General features: G+C 37.6%; 1 protein-coding gene across 1 annotated transcript in view; it reads right to left on the bottom strand.

Annotated features, from left to right (window-relative positions):
• Positions 1-21,367, bottom strand: part of LOC115626659 (dorsal-ventral patterning protein Sog) — a 43,662-nt gene that overhangs the window by 8,650 nt on the left and 13,645 nt on the right. Inside the window, exons 3-4 of the mRNA XM_030522071.1 lie at positions 6,498-6,607; positions 3,119-3,251 (exon numbers count right to left, since the gene is read on the bottom strand). Coding sequence (XP_030377931.1) covers positions 3,119-3,251; positions 6,498-6,607 — 243 coding nt within the window. The remainder of the gene's footprint in view (positions 1-3,118; positions 3,252-6,497; positions 6,608-21,367) is intronic.

The raw sequence follows: 21,367 nt of genomic DNA, 5'->3' as shown, positions 1-21,367 counted from the left end.
ACAAAGACGCACCTTACTTTTAAGTATTTTTGCTTGTTCCATTTGGTCATATACTATTTTTCCCCTTGTTTTTTTTGTTGTTGTTATGCTCTGCGCCCGCTCATAACTTTTCTAATTATGAATTCAATTCATGCAGAAAATTAGCCAAAGCTTTGCGACTGAGTTAGTCAGACGTTGCTATATGTAGGCATGATATATGTCCACACACACACACACACACACACACATACACGTATACATAACGCAGTCAAAACTTTGATAGTATGGCACATACATTTTTTGTTTGCTGCTACCATGTTCTTGTTTTAAAGCATAATAAATAAAAGCGCTCTAAATATATGTGATACACAGAAAATCGGCTATGAATATATTCGTATACTCGTGTAGTATGTACATAAATACTATATGACTATGGCTAGTCACAGTCATTGGTATGCTGTATGCTATAAAAAATGACATATTTTTCGATGTAGCAAAAATTATTAAATTTATGATTAAGCACACATAACATAAAACATAAAACATGCGCCCTACATCTGACTCTCTGATCAAAAGCCAAACAGAAAAGCTCGAAGGATTCTAAAAGTGACAAAAACTAAACTACTATAACATGTGACTGAGATGCTAAACGACTTTATTTCGCAACTTGTTCAGGATTACTCGTACAATATGCTAGATTTGATGGGTATTTAAAAAACTCGCCCACCATCTTTCAAACAACAAATTACCTTACTATGCAACATTACCTAAACAACATTCTGAAAACGTGCCATAAAATATGACCAACATGTTGCTTTGAAGAGTGCAAAAAGCTCAACTGGGCTTGAAAAATTATATGTTTCTGATATCATAATAATATGATATAGATAACCAGAAAAGGTTCGGCAATATCTTGAAAACCATTGAATGCTTATTCTTTTTAATGGTTGAACTAATACCACACACTGCTCAGGATTATAATTATTATCTTTAACAAATTTCGAAAATATTATTTTAAGGAGAGGGAAAAAAATGTTCTGCAAAGTTCTAGAAGTCTTAACTCACAAACTAAGATTTAATATTATTTTCTCAGCATACTATATCTTAAAGCAATGTTGGTCTCGGATGGGTTCGGCAATATATATTAGATCTCTGATTGTAGTACTTTGACCGCAAGCTGGTCAGGAATTTTGTGTGCCATAATTAGTTTCTGGATATCAACTGCGCGCATTTATTGAAATTCCCGCCATATCTCAAAATGTTAATATACCCCAAACATTCCATTCTTAATGCCTTACCCACAAAGGCACGTGCAATCCCAGTGGACACACACAGGCCGACAACTGCTGCGAAAACAAACTTCCAACCAATTCTTCAGCCATTCCCCCCTCGTCCACCATTATGCGGCCGCATGAGACGTTATTAAAAAAGAATATAATAATAACATGCAAAAAGCAAATACATACAATAAATTAGTGCAGAGAAAAATGAAAGCGAGATAAAATAAAAACCAAACGAAGGAAATAAAAAAATAAAATTATGAAAAGATACGAAAAATAATGAATATACGATGTGTTGGAACTGGGGGACAGCGACAGCGGTATTAAAAATAAATATAAATTGCGTAGCGTTGACCTTCAATTCGTACCAAGTAATTTTTCATAAGCAATTTACGCTTAAACCATCACACCACGCACACATTTGTCCATGTGTCCATGTGTCTGTGTGTCTATATGTCTATATGTCTATATGGACATATGCAATCCCCCAAGCCAATCCCAGAAGCATCTAAACATACTAAATGTTGTTTTTTATGGTCCATCGCCAGCTTGCTGAAAAGTTTCTTACAGCTGCGTCGTTCGTATGCTTAATTATTCATATTAAGATCGGCACATATAGTGAAGCATATATTGTATTTTAAATTCAGATACCTATACCTATATATGAAATGTGTGTAGTATGTATATTTGTGTTTGCTCTCTATACTTATTTACAAGCGCATTTTATACCACGGCGCGTCGTCTGCTGTCTGTTGTCTGTTGTCTTCATCGTCGCCGCCTAATCCTTGTGGCATATTCGATGTTTATTTTTTAATAACTTAAATGTATTTCGTTGTTGTTGCTGCTGTTGTTGCTGCTGTGCTTTTTTATTTTTGATTAAGCGTAACAACAATTGCAAGTGTCAAAATATTGAAACATTTAAGAAAATTTATAAAGCGCGCAAAATGCTTATACATATACATATATGTATATACTTGTAGTATAGTATGTATGTATGTATGTGTGTGTGTGTGTGTGTGTGTGTATATGTAAGTGTGTGTCTGATATAGTGGTCGCCGACTGTTTGCATTTGTCAGTGGCGACCGTATAGCACCTATGACGCATAAGCTTGGCATGCTTTTTGGCTAACTTGGCTGTAGGCTGACTAGCTAGCTGCCTGCCTGCCTGCCTGCCTGCCTGCCTGGCAGTGAAAGTGTTATTATTTTTTGTTTGTTGCTATCTATGGCTATAGCTGTGCCCTGGTATTAGGGTTGTGAGATCTTTTCAATCTGCACTATGAACTGGTTCTCCTTGAACTTCTAATGATTAAATCCTATGATATGCAATGGAATTACGAACTGTTTCTTTTTAAAATTCTACTGAAATGATACTGATAAACAGGCTAAAGTAATTGGTGGAATTTGTCAAGAGCAAGCTAAAATTCTTTATAAAAAATTCTTACAAATCTTAACTACAAATCTACTTTCCTTAAAATGCACTCCTAAAAAGGATATAAGTATTTGTGATAATTTATCATTACAGATTTGAGAAAGATAAAGATAAGATAAATTTCTTGTTTTGGCATTTCAAGAAATGTTGTTGGAAAAACTGATAAAAACGGAAAAACTGCAATCAAAAATAAAAAAAAACGTAGAGCACAAATTTAAGATAAGAACTAGTTCGCGCACAGCTCTAGCAGAATGCATGAAATGATTTCAAAAACTCAAATGCTCAATAAAATTGGTCACAATTTGAGTTTAGTTCCCTTCACAGCTTAAGCCACTCTAGCAACTAAATTTAACAATTTCTGTGACTTACTTTATAAAATAGAAATATACAAGTAGGTAATAAGCAACAATTTGGATTGTTGGGGCACTTACCATTACGATCGCCGGGGCACGTTTTGCAGCATTTGCCGGGCAATGAAATCGGATCATCACATTTGGCTGGGGGGCATTCGTTTTTAATATTGCGACATTGCACGCGTGCAACAATGCGACGTTTTCTTGGTATCTGCAACAGACAAGCAAAATCAAGAGACATATTTATATATCAGTTCAAAATGTGTTAATGATGATAAAAATAGGTTTAGTTTAGTTTAGTTTTGGACTAAAATACACATTCTGACACTTTAACTTTTGATTGATGGCCCAGCCTTGTTACGTTTTTAGATTCGTTTCGTTTCGTTTCTGTTCTACTCTATTCTACAATTCTATTATATTATATTTTGTTTTGTTGTTGCTTTATTTTTGTGTGGCTTTTATTGGTCGGCTCATATATTTAATTTTTATGTGTATATTATTAAATTTGCCAGCCCAATTAATTAGCGCCACATTTCACATTTTCGCACGCATAAATGCAGCTCGACTAAGGTGTATTTTCATATATAAATACATATCTACGAGTGTATGTATGTACATACCTACATATGCACAAATATATGTACATATGTGAATTATTATTATTTTCCACTTTATATTTTCTTGTGTCTGCTTTAATTTTAGTCTCATTTCCAGCTTCTTTTTTTTTTTGTTTTGTTTCTAATTTAAATTTCGGTTTGTGCAAATAGTATAAAAAAAGCACATATTTATTTATAATTTTATTAATTCGTTTGGTTTTTTGTGTCAATTTTGGACGCTGTCTGTTTTGTTTGTTGTCTGCTGTCTGTCTTTTTGATGTTTTTATTATTAATTTTTATTTGTGAGCCAGTTCGTTGCTTTAATTCACCTGCTTTATAAAACAAAAAAAATTTTATTAACTTTATTCTTTCATACTTATAGTATTATTGCTTGACAGTTGGATATTTTGTCGTTGCCTAAAGTTGAGGAAAATCGCTCAAATAACTTTATGATGTGCTCATTTATTCTGTTGCATCAACATAAATTATAATTAATTAATAAAAAAGGCGACTTTTATGCAATGAAATTTCATTGGTTTTTATTGCGTGAAGGCGACGCGTCGCGAACGGCGAAAAGGCCATTAAAATGATGATACCAGGTGGAACTGGGACACGTACTACAAGTCTATATACATGCTATATATGCTCGTATAAATTATACTTCTTCTGTGTGTGTGTGTGTGCGGATGGATAATTAAAAATGGGCGACTGTTGAGCTTTATGTGTGGGGAATTAACTCTGTTGCATGTACTATTCGTATAGTAGATGATGATTAGGCATGAGTATGCCAAAAGATGATCTAATAATCTGAAATGCTTGCTGCTGCTCCTAATTAGTTATATAGTACTATACTATAATTGACTTGTTCAACAATTTCTTATTTAATGGCCGATTCTAACATTTTATGAGACTCAAACTAGCAGCTGATCGATTGAGTCCTTGGGCGTGACATTTTTCAGATTGGGACGGTTTTGCTGGAAGATTGAAAGATAAACTTTTGATCGCTGACAAGAGAGGGGATTATCTCTGAGGATTAATTATTGAATGCCTGCCAAATGATCTGCAGAGCTAAAATATACTATTGTGGAAAACACTATATAGAGACTGACTAATTGCAACGATAAAGCAATTTTCCAACTGTTTTTATAGCCCATGCCCAAATATTGTTCATAGGTATTGCGCCTATATACGAATGCTTAGAAACTGAATGATAGATGGACTGTTCGATATGTTGCTGTTGTTGCTTTGTTTGTTTAACGCGAACGCGTCTGGTCAGCGGCAGACTCACAACAACAAAAATACACGAAGACTTTATGGCGTCAATTGATTTTCTTCTGCCTGTTGTTTTTCGTTTTTCATTTTACACACACACACACACAAGCTTGTACGTGTGTGTGTGTGTGTATGTGTGTGCTTATGTGTGTTTCTGCTGTACGCAGAACTTGAACGAGGACACAAGTGTGACATTTTTATATGTCGTTTGGGAATTGCCGCTTATTTTTTTCACGCGCCGCCTCCTTCCCCCTCTTTCGTTCCCTTTCTCTCCTAATTTTTGTTGCTTGCGCACTTGTCTCTTTGTATGTGTTGTATCGCATGTGTGTATGTGTGTGTGTGTGTGTGTTCAATGCAAATTTTTGCGTAATTTGATAAAAAAGAAACTGAGCGACAATGCTGATTCGTTCTTCTTTTTTTGACTCTACTTTTTCTATTTTCTTTTTCTTTTTTTTTTTTGGCAAGGCTGCGTTTGTTGCTGTCTTTGTTTTGATTTGCCGCAAAAGTTTTCCTACTTGTATGTGCCTGCCCTCATAAACTATACATATATATGTATGCATATATATACGCTTATGTATGTGTGTGTATGAACTATATGCATATGTACATATGCCTGATCGTAATAAAAGACCTTTAAAATCAATATTAATCATGCGTAAAAATGCCATAAATTATGCTGGCTGGCTACGTTTCATTTTTTTCTGCTCTATGCGGTTAATTTTTTGTTGTTTTTTTTCACAGAGTCTTAGAAAAAACACAGAGAAATTTTCGCCAAGAATTTTCTTCCCCCTTTTTTTTTTATTTGGCTGGCAAAACATTTTGCGCGTTGTCGCTAACTCTTGTTGTTGTTGTTGTTGCTGTTTTTGTCGTTGTCGTTGCTGTCGTGCGAAGTTGTAGAAATGTCTGCGGTCATTAGTCAATTAGTTGGCCTATCAACAGCGCGCTTTTGACTTGACTTGCTATGTTATTGTGATCTTAGTCTATATCTATTGGATGGGTGCGTGTGTCTGTCAGTGCATAAGTACCGCGAATGTGACTAGGATTATACATATACTTGTATGTAGATAGTCTAGTTAAAAGCTAAAACTCTAAATCGGAAAGACTTCTATAGATACATTTTGTACACATCATAAAATAACTCAAGAATATGTAATAGTAGTACTTTGTAATGTAAAGCAGACACTGATTTAACAAGTTTTCTCTTTTAGATTTTCAATCGAGCTTGACTATACAACAACAAACAAATAAAAAGATTGGAAACAGAGATTAATCAATTATGTTTTTATGCAAATGGGTATTGCGAGCGAATATTTATGCATAAATACTTTAATTTACTTTAAAACTCATATGGGCTCTTATCTAACAATACTCGTATTTGGCTGATCTTTAGGCTGCTCTGCCTCGTCTTTGTTATGGAAGACCCATTAACATTTCATTTCTAGTAGCTTGTTCAAAAATTGTTGATTCGAAAAGTCCTATTCATGCATTGTGATCAATATTAGTGATCATGATTAGTGCATTTTTACAGATCCATTGGGATTGACAGATCATTAAATAAAGTGCTCTTAAGAACTGATTTCAATACTTACCGCTACACATTCACACTTGATGCAATACATGACACCAAACGGCGGTCCCAAATCCGCATACCAAGTGGAGCCGAGCTCGCGAAGAACCTTGCCAAATTGGCATTCCGTTACTGTAATGAGAAAGCGTTGGAAAATGCAATTAATAGAGTATTTTAATAATTATAATATATATATTCTAATTGATTAATATATTCTAATATGGTTGTTTTTGAATTTCTGTAAAGGGCCTTGGACGCTTAAATGATATTTGTTGTGTACTATAAGTACAAATTTTCTTTTTGTTTTTGTTATTGCTATTTTGATGCGCAATGTTTTTCCTCAATTGCTATATTTGTTTTTCACAATTGCTATATATGTATATACTTATACATATATGTACATATTAGCTGATCTTAACATTGCCGCTGGCGCCAGTCAAATGCAATGTTTGTGCATATGTGCAAGTGTGTGTGTGTGTTTGTATATACAATTAGCGGTGTCGGGCATTGTTACCATATAGACACATACAAGTATAGTATACATATCTACATACATACATATATATACTAAACGGTATTTGTGTACAATATTTATAAGCCATTTGCCATTTGTGAGCAACTTAGTTGTTGTTGCTGCTATTATTGCCTTTTCACTGCTATAAACAAAACGTAAATGTCGAAAAGTAATAATAATTATAATCAACTAAATGGCAAATGGACAAGCTCTATAGCGCCCACACAGACACTGGATGAGCAAGGTGGACGGAGGAAGGGGGTTAAAGAGGAGGATAGTATGTACTACGTTGTGCCTAAGTTGCTTTTAACAGCTTAACAGCTGTTAGTTAACAGACTGCGTAGGCTGCTGTAATCTTAAGCCTTCTTTTATGCAACTCAATAAATAGCCAAGGCGTTGTCAAGCCTGCGTGCGTTGTACAGTCAGCCATCTCTTCAACGAACTCAAGGAACCGCCACGGTATTGTATATTTGAATTTATGTATGATAATGTATTTAAGCCGATCAGTATTTAAAAAACTCAAAAGAAAACAGTAAGGAATGTCTGTCTGTATGTACGCCCTATTTCTAATCGATTTCAAAGGTAACAACACCAAAATTGTTGTGAGCAATATTGCGTGTTCTGTGCAGCTCAAGTTTGTTCGATTTATAAAAGAAAATGATTTTCAAATATTCAGAGCATAATTTATGTACATAAGAGGGTTTCCTGTGAACGATACAACAGATAAAGCGGTTTGTCATTTTAATGAAGTGACTCGCTTTAGGAGAGTTTGTCTGTTTGTCTTACATAGCAGGCAGCAGAGCTGGCTGGTCTGCCTGTCTCATTGACAGCAAACTTATTGCCACAGCATGTACAGATTTAAAGACAAGATTTTTTTTTGTTTTTGTTTTTTTTTTTTTTTGTGGGCAGAGTAACGCATCCTACTCAGAGATACACCAACACACATATTCACACACTGGGATAGAGCGAGAAAAAGATGCAGATAGACGACCAAGTGGCGCCTCAGTGCGCTTCCGGCAGCGCTTGACGCGCAGCGTTTTAAATTACAAATGCCAAGCAAAAAAAAAAAAAAAAAAAAAAAAACCACACACTCGCGCACACAAAGAGCTTAAAAAATATAGACAGAGCAAGGCAACGGCCAAAACAGTAACAAATTCAAATCAAAAGGAACGCTGGCAGCTGCGCGCGTCTGGCGCCAACAAGTGTCAAATTGTTAAAAGGCATGTAGGAGAGATGCCTGGCAAGGCACAGATATAGGCACAAATGCGTATATACATACATATGTACTTATAGTAGATACTTAGTATATAATAGTGATGCAGAGAAACAAAGTTTCGCATCCAATTGGCCGCACGCTTCGTATATCCGATCGTCCATGTCGCTTGTCAACCAGTTGCGCTCGAAGTTCAGCTTTTTGATTTCATTGGAAACATTTTGACTTTAATTAGATGCGCGGCAAACTTGCAAGGCGACACTTTTAGCTTTCAACTGTTGTTGTTGCTGTTGCTGCTGCTGCTGCTTGTATGCAAATCGAAGCTAACGCGAGTTAAAATATTAATATATTTTAATTACCAACACACATGAAAATTATGCTAAAACTTTTGGCGCCAGCCATAAAAAATGTAAAGCTCTCTTGATGCTCGTTTGGGGGCCCCACTCAAATGAGCTAGTAAAAAACGACAGCAACAGTATCAACAACAACAGCAACGACGGCAACGACAGCAATGAAGCCGCCGATAGACAGAGAGTGAATAGATAGACAGACGGACGGACGGACGGACAGACGAGCAGACAAATGTGCAGACAGACATACATAAAACCAAATTGGAATTTCGACTATGCAAAGAAGTCGCGACGTTTGACAAGCGTGCCTAATGGGGTGTTGCTGGTGAACGAGGGGAATGGGGTAGGGGAAGGGGAAGGAGAAAGAGCTGCCAACGCAGGAGGTGAAGGTTTTCTCAATGGCAATGCATTCGAAAATGTTATGAGGCATTTGCTAGGTTAATTGAGGCATTAAGCAAATACTTAAGATGCTATAATTCATACTTTACAGCAAAGTCCATCAATTTAGTATCAATACTGTTACCATTTTATCTCATTAGAAACACTTTGCACACCTTTGTACAAATCCTTTGTAAAATACAAACCAACCGTGTTAACGTTTGCTAAGCAATTTCCCCTTAATACAGCTAAAATTGCTGATTACAAGCTATTAATAATTATTACAACAAGAAGACAGATTTTTTTTTTTGTGATTCTGCCTCTAGTGTAGAAGTATACTTGTACTTCTAATCTAAAAGAGTTTTTAAGGCCGTAACAATGATATGTGACGCTGCGAATTATATTTATTTTCAATTTGCTAGTCTTATGCCATTATCATTAATTATTGCATGTTGTCATGGACTTTCCTCGGCCCCAGTAAGTAAGCTTTGTCATATCAGTGCGCAAATGTGGAAGAAGAAGACGGCGAAGACAACGTAGCAGCTGCATAAAACAAAATCAAATAATCAACGACAATAAACTAATTAACTAATACACGTGAAACAGCTGCTGTTGTTGTTGCTGTTGCTGCTGCTGCTGCTGCTTCTTACACCCACCATGGCGTATACGTGATAAGTGGCGCTAACGACGCGCGATGTTTATCAAGTGCTTGCGCCTCACTTGATTCTATTGTAGCGGCTGCTGGCGCCAGCTTTATTTGCGTGCGAAAATGTATTATTTAAATACAGCAACAGCCGTAGCAACAACAACAATAACACTGAGCCCGGCAAAGTAATCAGACAACAACAAAATGCCAATGCCAAACACAAAGAAAGATAGAAATCGGGGAAAAAATAAGCCAAAGCCAGCCACAAAACAATTTAAAATGCTCTTTGATTTAAGCTGCCGATTTACGCGCAATCATAAATATTTATTTAAAAAAAAAAAATGATCGGCAGAAAACCTAAAAAGCAAAGCTACAACAGCAGCAACAACAACAAACGCGGCACCACCATTATTGCTGCTGTCATTGTAGTAACAGTAACAATAAATAAGGCTGGAAATTTTGCGCGGAATTTGTTGTTGCTTGGTCGCCTGCTGTTAGTTAACAGCTGCTGTTAACTCGAGCTTTTAGCTACAGGGGGCATTGCAAGCAACAACAAACGGCAAATACTGTTATTGTTGTTGTTGCTGCTGTCAGCCTCTAGAATTACATTTGGAGCCCACACACAACAGCGTCAAATGCGGCAGCAGTTTCACACCTCCAAGGTGCGTACGTGTGTGTGTGTGGGTGTGAAGTCTTTGGATGATATATGATGTGTAGTGTAGAATGTTGCTGGCAACCATTTCGATTTAAAGTTGATGCAAAATTTCTCATTTGAAGTGACTAAATTTATGAAATAAAATAAACTTGTTTACAATTATAACTAACAAGGTGGAGAGGATGAGGAGTTTCTAAAGCAATTTTAATCATTTCTGGGATCCTAGCTCGGAGGAGATCATTTAATAATTATCTTAGATCTTGGACTTGAAATAGAGAAAGAGGTAGCACATTTTGTTTCTGCAATACTTAACGCTTCATATTCGATCAAAATAATGGGTGTTTTTGGGCAGATACCTCAAATACAGATCCTAAGTATTGAACTGACACTTTGTTGAATATTTTTCCCACAGCGTGTTGGCCTCGGCTCTTATTATGCATAAATAAAAACAAAAAACATATATATCAGATTTGCTGTCGGTGTCAGCAATTATTTGTCATTATGCAGATCCAAATATTTCTGTTTGAGCTTGTCGTTGTTGTTGTTGTTGGAAAAAAATAATTTTGCATTTAATTGAAATTTACGTTAATTGGCTCGGCATTTTTGCGCTCGAATTCACTTTTCGCTTCTCGCTACATTTGTTTTTGGGCATTTTTAATGGATTTTATTGCACATGCAGAATGCATGCAAAATCAGCACAAAATCTATATAAATATTATACAAATTGTGGAATTGGTGTAGAACGAGGTTACACACGTATGCATGTATAACGAAAAATTACATACATATGCACGAGTATGTATGTATGTATGTACATATGTACTTTACATGTGTATGTATGATAAGAGCAGGAGGGCGCTCGGGGAGAGAAACAGGAATGTACTCGTACATACAAATAAAAATCCATTAAAGCAAATTTATGTTGATTGATTGGCGCCAAAGACAGATGAAATTCAAAGGCATGGTAAATAATAATAAAGTGAAACAAAGTGTTAATTGCAGTGCATCTACACCAATAATAATAATAATGAAGAGGCATTCTGATTGTACAAAAATGTAAATAAAACTGAATGTGAATGAGCGCTTGAGTGCCGTGAATGCACTTTACGCGCACAAACAAAATGATTAATAAAACAATAAATAATATAAACTACTAATTGCAACTAATGTGCAGCACAAAAGTTACTCCTCCGACAAATGTACACTCACACATAAAAACAGCAATCAAGAACGATATGTGGATACCTAGCCTTGAACAGTTCATTCTTGTGCTTTGCATGCGTTTTGCGTGCGTCAAAAAACGCGCACAAATAAACTGAACAAAAAGTAACCAAAATAAAAGGCACAATGTGTGGGCAAAGGCGGGTTGATGGTATTTGCGCCATAGCTGCTTGTTAATCGTTTTTAAATTACGCAAATAAAATTACAATAAATAGAAACAACAACAACAAACAAAAGGCAATATAAACGGCGGCCAGAAATTAGCAATGTCGACGATTGATTTAATTTGCATGAAATTCAAATTGAAATTAAATTAAAATTTCGTGGGTGTGCGTTTGTCTGTACGTGCAGCATTATATGCATATATGTGTGTGTGTGTCTGTTCAAAAAGGCAAGCAATTTGCGTTTAATTGCAAATAATGCGAGCATGCATGCTTTCCTCTTCAATTGTGTTGCCAAGTGATTGGCAACATGTTGCCAGACACACACACACACAAAATGTTGCCAAAGAGCAAAAGAAAGGAAACTTGTAGCTACAGCGCGCGTTCGTTATGTTGAATTCGTCCAAGTTAGATATGTGAATTATACAATTAAGTTTAGCTACATAAAAAGCAATTGGCAAATAGATTCCTATGTATATTTTTGAAAAAAGATTTAATTTTCGATTCAAATGTTCAGTAGAAGCTTAACAAACAACAAGTTTCAGGCTATAATATCTATGCACAAAAAGAAAACGAAGAAGAAAAGCAAAACGACAGCCGTTGTTGTTGTTTTTGCTGCTGCCACTCTATGGCGCTAGTAGTTGTTGTTATTGATATGGCCGTTCAACTTGGCTTTGGTGTTGTCGTTGCCACTTCCGCTTGCATAATTTACTAAATGCAGCCTAATAACAGTGCATGGACTACCTGTACACTTGCTATTAACATAACAGAGCGCTGTTATTAACAGCAACAGCACATTTTGTCGTTTTCCGTCTAATGAAGTGTTAACATTTAATTGTCCCATTAAAAACAAAATGAGCGTCTCCGCTGCTCTAACTGCACTTCCTGTTTCCCGGCACAACAGCTGTCTACTTATACATGCATATACATAGGCAAGTAAATATATACATGCACATGCACGCACATATATTGTAAGTATATAAAATAATAAAAACGCAGGCAGCTCCTAAATTTTTCCAATGATGTTCACGACCGACGATCGCAAGCCTATTTTTGAGACGCATTTGTGCTGTTGTTGCTGCCTTCTGAAATGGGTCTAGACATTTTATTTATGCAAAAACTGTATAGTATTTCATAAAAAATATGCAAATATTCGCGCACTGGTTGGTAAAATGTGCGTTCAGCCGAGTTCATTCAATAGGGAATTCATTGATGCAGCTTTGACAAGCGAAACGTGCCATTTGAACAAAAACAACAACAACAACAGCAAGAACAAGAACAACAACTAGAATGTGGCCTAAATACTTGTTTGGTTGGTCGCCTGATTTCGAAGTTTGACAAGTTGATGAGCATTTTATTTGAAAGGCTCTGAGCGTGGGCAATAACAATGAAGTCAAGGAAATGCATTCAGCATACACACCTACACACCTACACACGCACATGCAGTCGCGCATATATGTATGCTGTTATTTTTAAATTTAATTTAAGACGAAATGTCTAGAAATAAATTTTGCTTTGCCTTTTTCTTATTCTTTGCTCGCTCGCACACTCGGTCGCTCTAAATGCAACGTTCTTGTTGCTGTTTTTGTTGTTGTTAATGTTGTTGTTGTTGCAGTTGCTGTTACTCTTGTCGTTGGCAGTGCATTGACTCATGTGTGTGTCAAACAAATACACACACAAACACACACCCGTTCAACATTGTAGCAATGGCACAAGAAACGAGCGCATGTTGCTGAAATTTCTATAGAAGTTGGTGCCAGTGTGAGCAGCAACATGATGTGTGTGTATTCCTACATACATATATAGGTATGTTTGTAAATATTATAGCGAGCATTGCTGTTAAATGTGAATTAATTGAAACATTTCAGACTGTGTGTACAAGCAGCAAGAGTTGCAAGCTTGTGCTTTGGAGTCAACTCAAAGGGCATTATGTGTTGTCTTGATTCGAAGAAAGTCGAAAATGTTTGCTGTGCTGCATAAACATAAATTCTTATATGCAAATGTGCGTGTGTTTGTGTGTGTGTGTGTGCGTGAGTGCAACATGAAGACGGCACAATGTGCTAATTACAGCAACAGACATAAACATAGCAACAATAGGAGCAACAACGGCAAGACAACACGTGGGCAAAACTTTCGTACAGCGACGGCTACATGTGTCTTCTTCTTCCATGTACATGCATGTGTGTGTGTGTGTGTGTGTGTGTGTGTGCGTTTGTCTTTGGTCTGGTCATTTGTTTTAGCCAACAAACTTGGCATGCCAAATGCGTTGCTGACTCACATGACGCAGAAGACCGAAGAATATCGCCAGAAGATAGAGAATATACAGAAGAAGACTGAATACTGAAGACAGAGACGAAGACGCTACAGCAAATTGCCAAGCGGTGGTGGCGGCGGTGGCGGTGGCGGTGGTGGCGGCGTCGCTTTGGCGCAGCATTTGGCTATTTTTTGTAGCACACACACACACACACACACACACACACACACACACACACACACTCACGCAAACGCAAACACAACTCACACAAACATACACACACACACGCACAGGCACAGGCAAGTGCCTTTGAAATTTTGGCTCTGACTGCGTACGATTTTAATTGAGTTAAAAGATCGGCGCATATAGCCGCCCAGCAGCACACTCATGCACGAACATATATACACTGAGATATATAGATCAGATCGTCTGTTGTTTTTGCTGCTGCTGCTGCTGCTGCTGCTGTTGTTGTTCTTGTTGTTGTTGGAATTTTTAATGTTATTTTTATTTTACGCCTTAATTAATTGCTGCAAAATAATTAGCGCAAAAGTTAAAGCTCAACGTTGAATTTAATAAAATTAAATGAAAATACGATCAACATTTTGAGAGGAAAATGGCCAACAATAACAACAACAACAACTGAAATGGCCTTTGAATTTCACATTTTATGTTAAGCTGAGTGCAAAGTAGTTGTTGCTGTTGCTGCTGCTGCTATTGTTTTTTAATGTGCCAGACATTAGGACAGCTTAAATTAATTGTTTAAAAAATAAATGAGATGAACTTTATTTCTATTCCTAAATTTTATTTTATGTAGCCGCCCAACAGGCGCCTTAGCAGCGATTATAGAAGACGTGCTGCTAGCAACAGGTCAGCGCAGCAATAAAAGCAACAACATTAACAAGATATATTGGCGTTCTTCAGTGGACGACATGTGCGCCCAACTACCATAGTCAATAAAAATACATACATACATACATACATAGTCAATACTATAGTGCGAGTAGGGCAGGGGAAAATGTGGCTGTTGTTCTCGTTGCAATGTGCGTGTGTGTACATATGTGCGCGATAAAATTGACAGCTATGAGTGTTGAGCTGTCAATCAGTCCATCAAGCAATCTAACAATCAATCAAAATGCATTCACTCAATAGCGGCAACAACAAACAGAACTGCTGGAGCTGTAACCCAGCTCCACCACCAAGTCATAATTAACCCCAACAACAATAACAGCACAGGTCGCAGCAGTAGCAGAGTCAGTTAAGAGATATATGTATATATGTTTATTATATCCTTGAAATATTTCCAATCTAGGAAACTGAAGCAAACGCCCGGCTGAGCAGTGGAAAATATCCTTAACAGCCGTTTCTACCAAGTTTGTCTGTTTGTTTGTCTGTCTGAACGTCTCGTTCTTGATGGGTATCCGAGCTAGAGCTGCAAAACTTGGCGTGGCTATTCCTCAAACTTCTATGCAAATAAAGTTTATTAAAGATGATGAACAATTTATAAATAAAACGTCTAGATACCTCCCGTCGGAATGTACTGCAAATAAGAAATTGGACTGGGGACTGGACTGAGGGAGACCCGATAATAGTGTTTAAAATCAACAGGTGTTGGCCTTCTTATAGATCCGATAGCTTGCCAAGTTCTTCCTTCCCTTTTATTTGTCCTTGCGCTCACAGCAACAGCAACCGAGCGCTCCAAAATGAATGCCCAAGTTATTGAACTGCAGAGTTTGTTTATTTTATAAGCAATTAAATTATTTAAGTGCAAAGCAAATAAAAAACTTGAAATGTTTGCGCCCGCTGTTGGTTGCAATGTGTTCAACGTTTTTTTTATTTTTTATTGAATTTGTGTTTGGGCGTGCGAGTCCAATGAAGATTTCTAATGACTGATTAAGTGTGGCTAAAGGGAGGGGTGGCTAAAGGGAAGAGAAGGCTGGGGAAGGGAAGGGGGCAGCTTGGCCAGGGCTGGGCCGTTGATAATTTATGACAGTAGGGCAAAGCAAACAGGCGGCAATGGCGGCGGCACACAAGCAAGCAAGCAAGCAAGCCATCAAACAAACAATCAAACAAACAAGTAGACGGACCGACACACAAACGAAAGATTGTTGTTGTTATTGGTTTTGTGGGAACGGTAGAGTTGGTGGGGAGGTAGTAGGTGCACGCACCTTTCCCCAATCATTTGGTCAACGTCTACAAAGTTTAAAGCAAAAAAGCCGCAACTCTAATGTCGCATTGGACTTCAGGGGTGTGCGAGGTTTTTGCGCGTTTAAAGTCGCGCGCACGCGCACGCGCCCCAAGTCGCTACAAAGTAACAAAAGGAGGACAAAATAGGGGCTCGTTTGTTGGTGAGGTGGCCAAAAAGCGAAGCGAGCCAACAGCACCAGCTACAAAAGAGAAAAGAGGGGGATAAGCAGGTAACAAATTTTGCTTGGCAACATGAACAGCAACAACAACAACAACAACGAAATACGCCTTTTGCTCAGACAATTATTCTTAAAAATTTGTTCTACTTATTTATTTGTATTTTGTTTGTTTTGTTGTTGTTGTTGTTGTTGTTGTTGTTGTCACTGAACGTGACGAGAATATTGTTGCCTGATGTTGGACATTTCAAAATATATTCTAGTTGCGAGCTTATGTAAAAATAATGGCAGCGAATGCTAAATATGGCCAAATCATGGGCATAATTAAGCGCAAAGCGCTAAGAAGAAAGGCGCTGACAATTAAAAGCGGCTCGCTTGTCAAATTAGTTGACCAATTAAATGTGAAAAGTGTTGCAGATGCCCACACAAAAATATGAATGCACATACTTGTATCGGGTAAATAAATCATATTTATATAGCTATGTACGAGTACATGCTCGTATATGTGCATTGGCAAATACGGGTATTGGGCCAATTTTTGGCCACGATGATGAAAACTAAAAGTGCATGAAATGTATTTTTAAGAATTTTAGGCACAGGTAATGTATTTGTTCGTTTCTTCAACTGTCTGCCTGTCTGTTTGTCTGTCTGTCTATCTGTCTGTCTGTCTGCGTCCATCGTCTGTTTTTGGAACATTAGCATTAACAACAACAACAACAACAGCAACAACAAGAACAGCTAGCTGGCATCAACATCATTGCCAGCTGTAAACATTTCAATGACTATTTTTATTTATTTGTTTATTTTTGGTTTTTAGTTTTGCATTTTCATTTGCAGTACAAAAAATCACGCGACTTGCAGCGCACAGATGTCAGCTAAAGTTCAGCAGCCAGTGCAACAGCAACAGCAACAGCAACAACAACAATCATTGTTTGAAGCTAATTATAAATAAGTTGCACAAAAATTGTTTCTGCATGTGCAACATTTGTGCAGGCGCGTTTCGCGCGCGTTTTTAGCCGCCTCCAATGACTAAGTAACAACATTTGGACTTAAAAAACACACTATTGAGAAAAGCGCATGGCATCAAAGTGAAAAGCGAAGCATATATATAATTGTAATTGTGTGTGTGTGTGTGAATTGTGTAAGTATTATTGCAGCCGTTTGTCAGTTTGTCAGTCATTGTCTTTATACAGTTGCCGCCAATGTCTCAACTTGAATGACGCTATCAGCGATGCAAAATTTTGATGATGCGCAAATGAAAAGCGGCATATGTGTGTCTGTCCCTCCCTCTGTCTGTGTGTGCTTGTGTGTGTGTGTGTGTGTGTATGTGTGTTTGCATTTTTAAATAAATGCTGTTAAATGCATGAGATTATTGCGCTTTGATAGCAAATGCGTAGCAAGTATGCAGACAAATCTACAAAACGCATATACGAAGCAACATCTACTCTATCTACACGTATAGTATATACTCTGCCCATGCCCCCCTCTCGCCCTTCTCATAACCACATTGGTCACGCACTTATTTGAGCTTAATTACAACAACAACAACAGCAGCAACAACTGTCGTTTGTTTGTTTGCTTTGTTTCTTTTTTTTCTTTTTTTCTTTTTTGCTTAGCTTAATTGCAAGCTTTATGAGCGTGCTAATGAAAGCGCCACAAGTGTAGAAAAATGATGAGCCATCACCATTATCGTCCCCATTCTCATGATCGAGCGGCGCCAATAAAAAATTTGTTAAAAATTATAATTCCGAACAAAAATTAGCAGACCCGCCGACATTCCCCGGCTCGCTTTTCGAATCCATCCAGCATTAGATTTATCCAAATTGGAGTGAATCACGTGACAAAATTGAGTTACAGTTTTTAATAAAACAGTGGAGGACAAGATAAGTGGAAGAAGCAATTGTTAAAAGACGACAAAAGTAATTGAAGTTTTCCCATTTCATCACACAAGAAAATTGCGGATTGTGCAAGGAAGTTGTGTTTAATATACAAGTAATTTACTGCACATCAAGAAAAAAGTAAAGCAACAACAACAGCGTGCCATTTACAAGTAAGTTAAGCCTTTTCCCCATCTCTGCAACAAAGTCAAACAAAACAGACGCAGCGCCAACGCAAAAACTCAGCAAATAAACAACAAATATTGAATGAAAAAATGTTATAAACTGCTCCAGTCAGCTTATGCAGTTGGTTTCATTCAGTTAGGTTTGGTTGAGTCTCAAAATTTCATTCATGGAGCCACCAACACACGCAGACACGCATACACACACTCGCGTGCATGTAGGTAAAACGGAAACGAGTAACAACTGCCGAAAACCTACGAGGCTTGCAAAGCCTACACAAAAAAACCAAAAAAAAAAAAAAAAGAAACAGCCTGAAAGTATGAAAAGCCAAATTAATTTACGCCATGATCTACAACAACAAGCAGGTTTCGCCACTCGTTTGGGTGGGCGTCTGAAAATGTATTTTTGTTGCCGATGTTGCTGCTGTTGTTGTTGTGGTGGTTTTTTGCTGCAATTTGACACCTTGTGGGCATTAAGTGCTTCCTCTGCCCACACGGCAAGTTGGGCTTAAGCTGCAGATTATGAGCGAGGATGGCGAGATGTCGCGATGGTGATGGTGAAGACGCAAGCGACGCCTCGTCTCCAAGCCAAAAAAGGCTGAACACTATATGTATGTACATTTAGATGTATGTGTGTGTGTGTGTGTGTTTCGCAAGCATTTCGACCAGGCCTATGCATTGATTTGTTGTACAGTTTTTTTTCTTCTGTTTTGTGTTTTGTGTTTTTGGATACGGTGCCCCGAAAGTCAAACAAAAAGCAAATTGGTTGCATTTTGGACCCCGACTGAATTGACATGCAACTGACACTGACAGCAACAACAACGCGACGCGACGCGACGACGGCTGCTCATTTTGGGAGGCTGTCGCGCCAACAACAACAACAATAACAACAATTACAGTGCAGGCGAAAAAAGCAAAACTTGGCTGGCGTCTGACAGGCGCTTGGCTTGGGCCAAGTTAGCTCCAACATACACACGTTTTTTATCCAAGCTCTCTCTCTCTCTCTCTCTCCCTCTATCTCTCTAATTGTCTGTCTGTCCCCCTCTGTTAATTTTTCATTATTTCTGCTCATTTTCATTTTGTGGTCGCGTCTGTTTCTGTGCTTTTTGTTTTTAGTTTTTGTTTTTTGTTTTTTGTTTTAGTTTTTTTTTGTTGGTTTGTTTTTACGTTTTACGGGCCGTTGTCCGATCATGATATGTTTGCAAGATGTGTGTAAGTTGGTCGACGGACGTAACGACAGATGGACAGATAGACGGACAGATAGATGGACAGATAGACGGCCAGACACATAAACACATACATACATATATACAAGTATATACGAATACGTCGGCGGCTCGTTTGCTGCTTTGCGTAGGCACATCTTGATTTTTGCTTTCCTACTATGTTTCGTTTGCTGCCACTGCCACTGATGTTGCTGTTGCTGTTGCTGGTGCTGTTGTTGTCTTTTACACGCATTCATTAAAAATAAGTTAACAACTTTTTAACACCTAACTGGGCGGCAGACAAGCAGACAAACTTATAGCGCGACAGCTAGACAGGCGCGAGCGGCAGACAGGCAGTTGAATAAATGAATTATGCTGACGAGTGTTCAAATGTTGGCTACGCATGGTCAGAGGAGCGGGAGTACGGGAGGCCGCTTGTTAATCAGCAAAATTAAATACACAAAATAAACAGCACAACAAAATACAAATAAAAAATAAATACAAAAAATGAAAAAATGAAATACAAAACACAACGAATCGGTAGTTGAAATGTCTATATGTATGTCCATTGCTTGTCCATTGGCGTCTGTGCGTGGAAAAGTGCGTGGTCTTTGACGTTTGATTAGCCAAAAAACAATAACAACAGTGTTGGAGTCGGTCTCGAAAAAGAACGGTTGGCTCATGGTACGAGTTGAATGTCTATTGGCGGCTCGTGTTGTTGTTGTTGCTGCTGCTGCTGATAATGTGTTGGCTGCCTGTGCCTTTTTTCATTCATTAAAACAAAATTTGTGGGCTTGCGTTATAAACGTGTTGGTGGCTAACGATCAAATTATGTTAAGGTTTTTTAATAAGACAGCCTGTTGTTGTTGGTCTTATTAATTTTTGGTTGTCGTTGGGTGGAAACGGCGACAGTAGAGCAAATGTGTGCTGTGATTACGAATTGGACCTGACGAATATGGGGCAGATAATGATAGATGTTGAATCCAAGTGCCTCAGAAGCGCAAATAACCATAATCCATCCCACGTAGATCAATCAGTTTTCATTTGAAGCATTTGTGAACTATCAGCAAGGCTGTTTGTTAACTTAGGAGTGGGGTTATATGGCAAATTAAATGGAAAAACTTTCAATTGCACTATGTATAATGCACTTTTAAGGGGGATCTAAATTAGCATACTTTTTCGATTTGAATATAGAGCACAGATTTTTGCAATTAAAACCTAAACTATTGCTTTAAATTGCATTTCACAAATCGCAATGCAAATACATACATACGTACATACTTATACATACATTCATATACAATATATAAAGAGCGGTACGTACATATGTAATTGTGTAAAACGAGAAACAGCTCAAAGTCGATGAAAAAATAACCGCAAGCTGTTTTTAATTGAAAATAAAAAATAATAAAAAACGAAAAATGTAAATGCAATATGTGTACAATATAAATACGTATGTATGTATGTATGTATCTATATATGTATGTGCATATGTGTATGTGAAGTATAGGCCAAGTACTATTTGCAACAGCGACAACGGCCCCTGGAACAGGAAATGCAGCTAATCAAGCGTGTGAGTTGTAACAAATTGAGCTGCGATTTTGTACCGGAGGAGCTGCTGCTGTTGCTGCTGCTGCTGCTACATGGAACAGTTGGACCTGGGAATGCGTTTTTAAGCCGCTTAACGGCAACAAGCAACGGCAGACAAAGAGAAATTCCTCATTTTGGGTGTCTGTGTGTGTAGGTAAAATGAGGGACAAGCAATAGAAGAGACTGGCAGATAGAGAGCGCGAAAAACAAATAGAAACAAACAAGTAGAATGCGCTACATTGTAGATGCATTTCATAAACAATAACAATAATACATTAAGTACACA

The sequence above is a fragment of the Scaptodrosophila lebanonensis genome, unplaced genomic scaffold (assembly GCF_003285725.1).
Source record: "Scaptodrosophila lebanonensis strain 11010-0011.00,11010-0021.00 unplaced genomic scaffold, SlebRS2 tig00000089-arrow-pilon, whole genome shotgun sequence".
NCBI classification, from domain to species: Eukaryota; Metazoa; Arthropoda; class Insecta; order Diptera; family Drosophilidae; genus Scaptodrosophila; species Scaptodrosophila lebanonensis.
The sequence above is the reverse complement of the archived record's forward strand: the minus strand, read 5'-3'. Positions and strand labels throughout refer to the sequence as shown.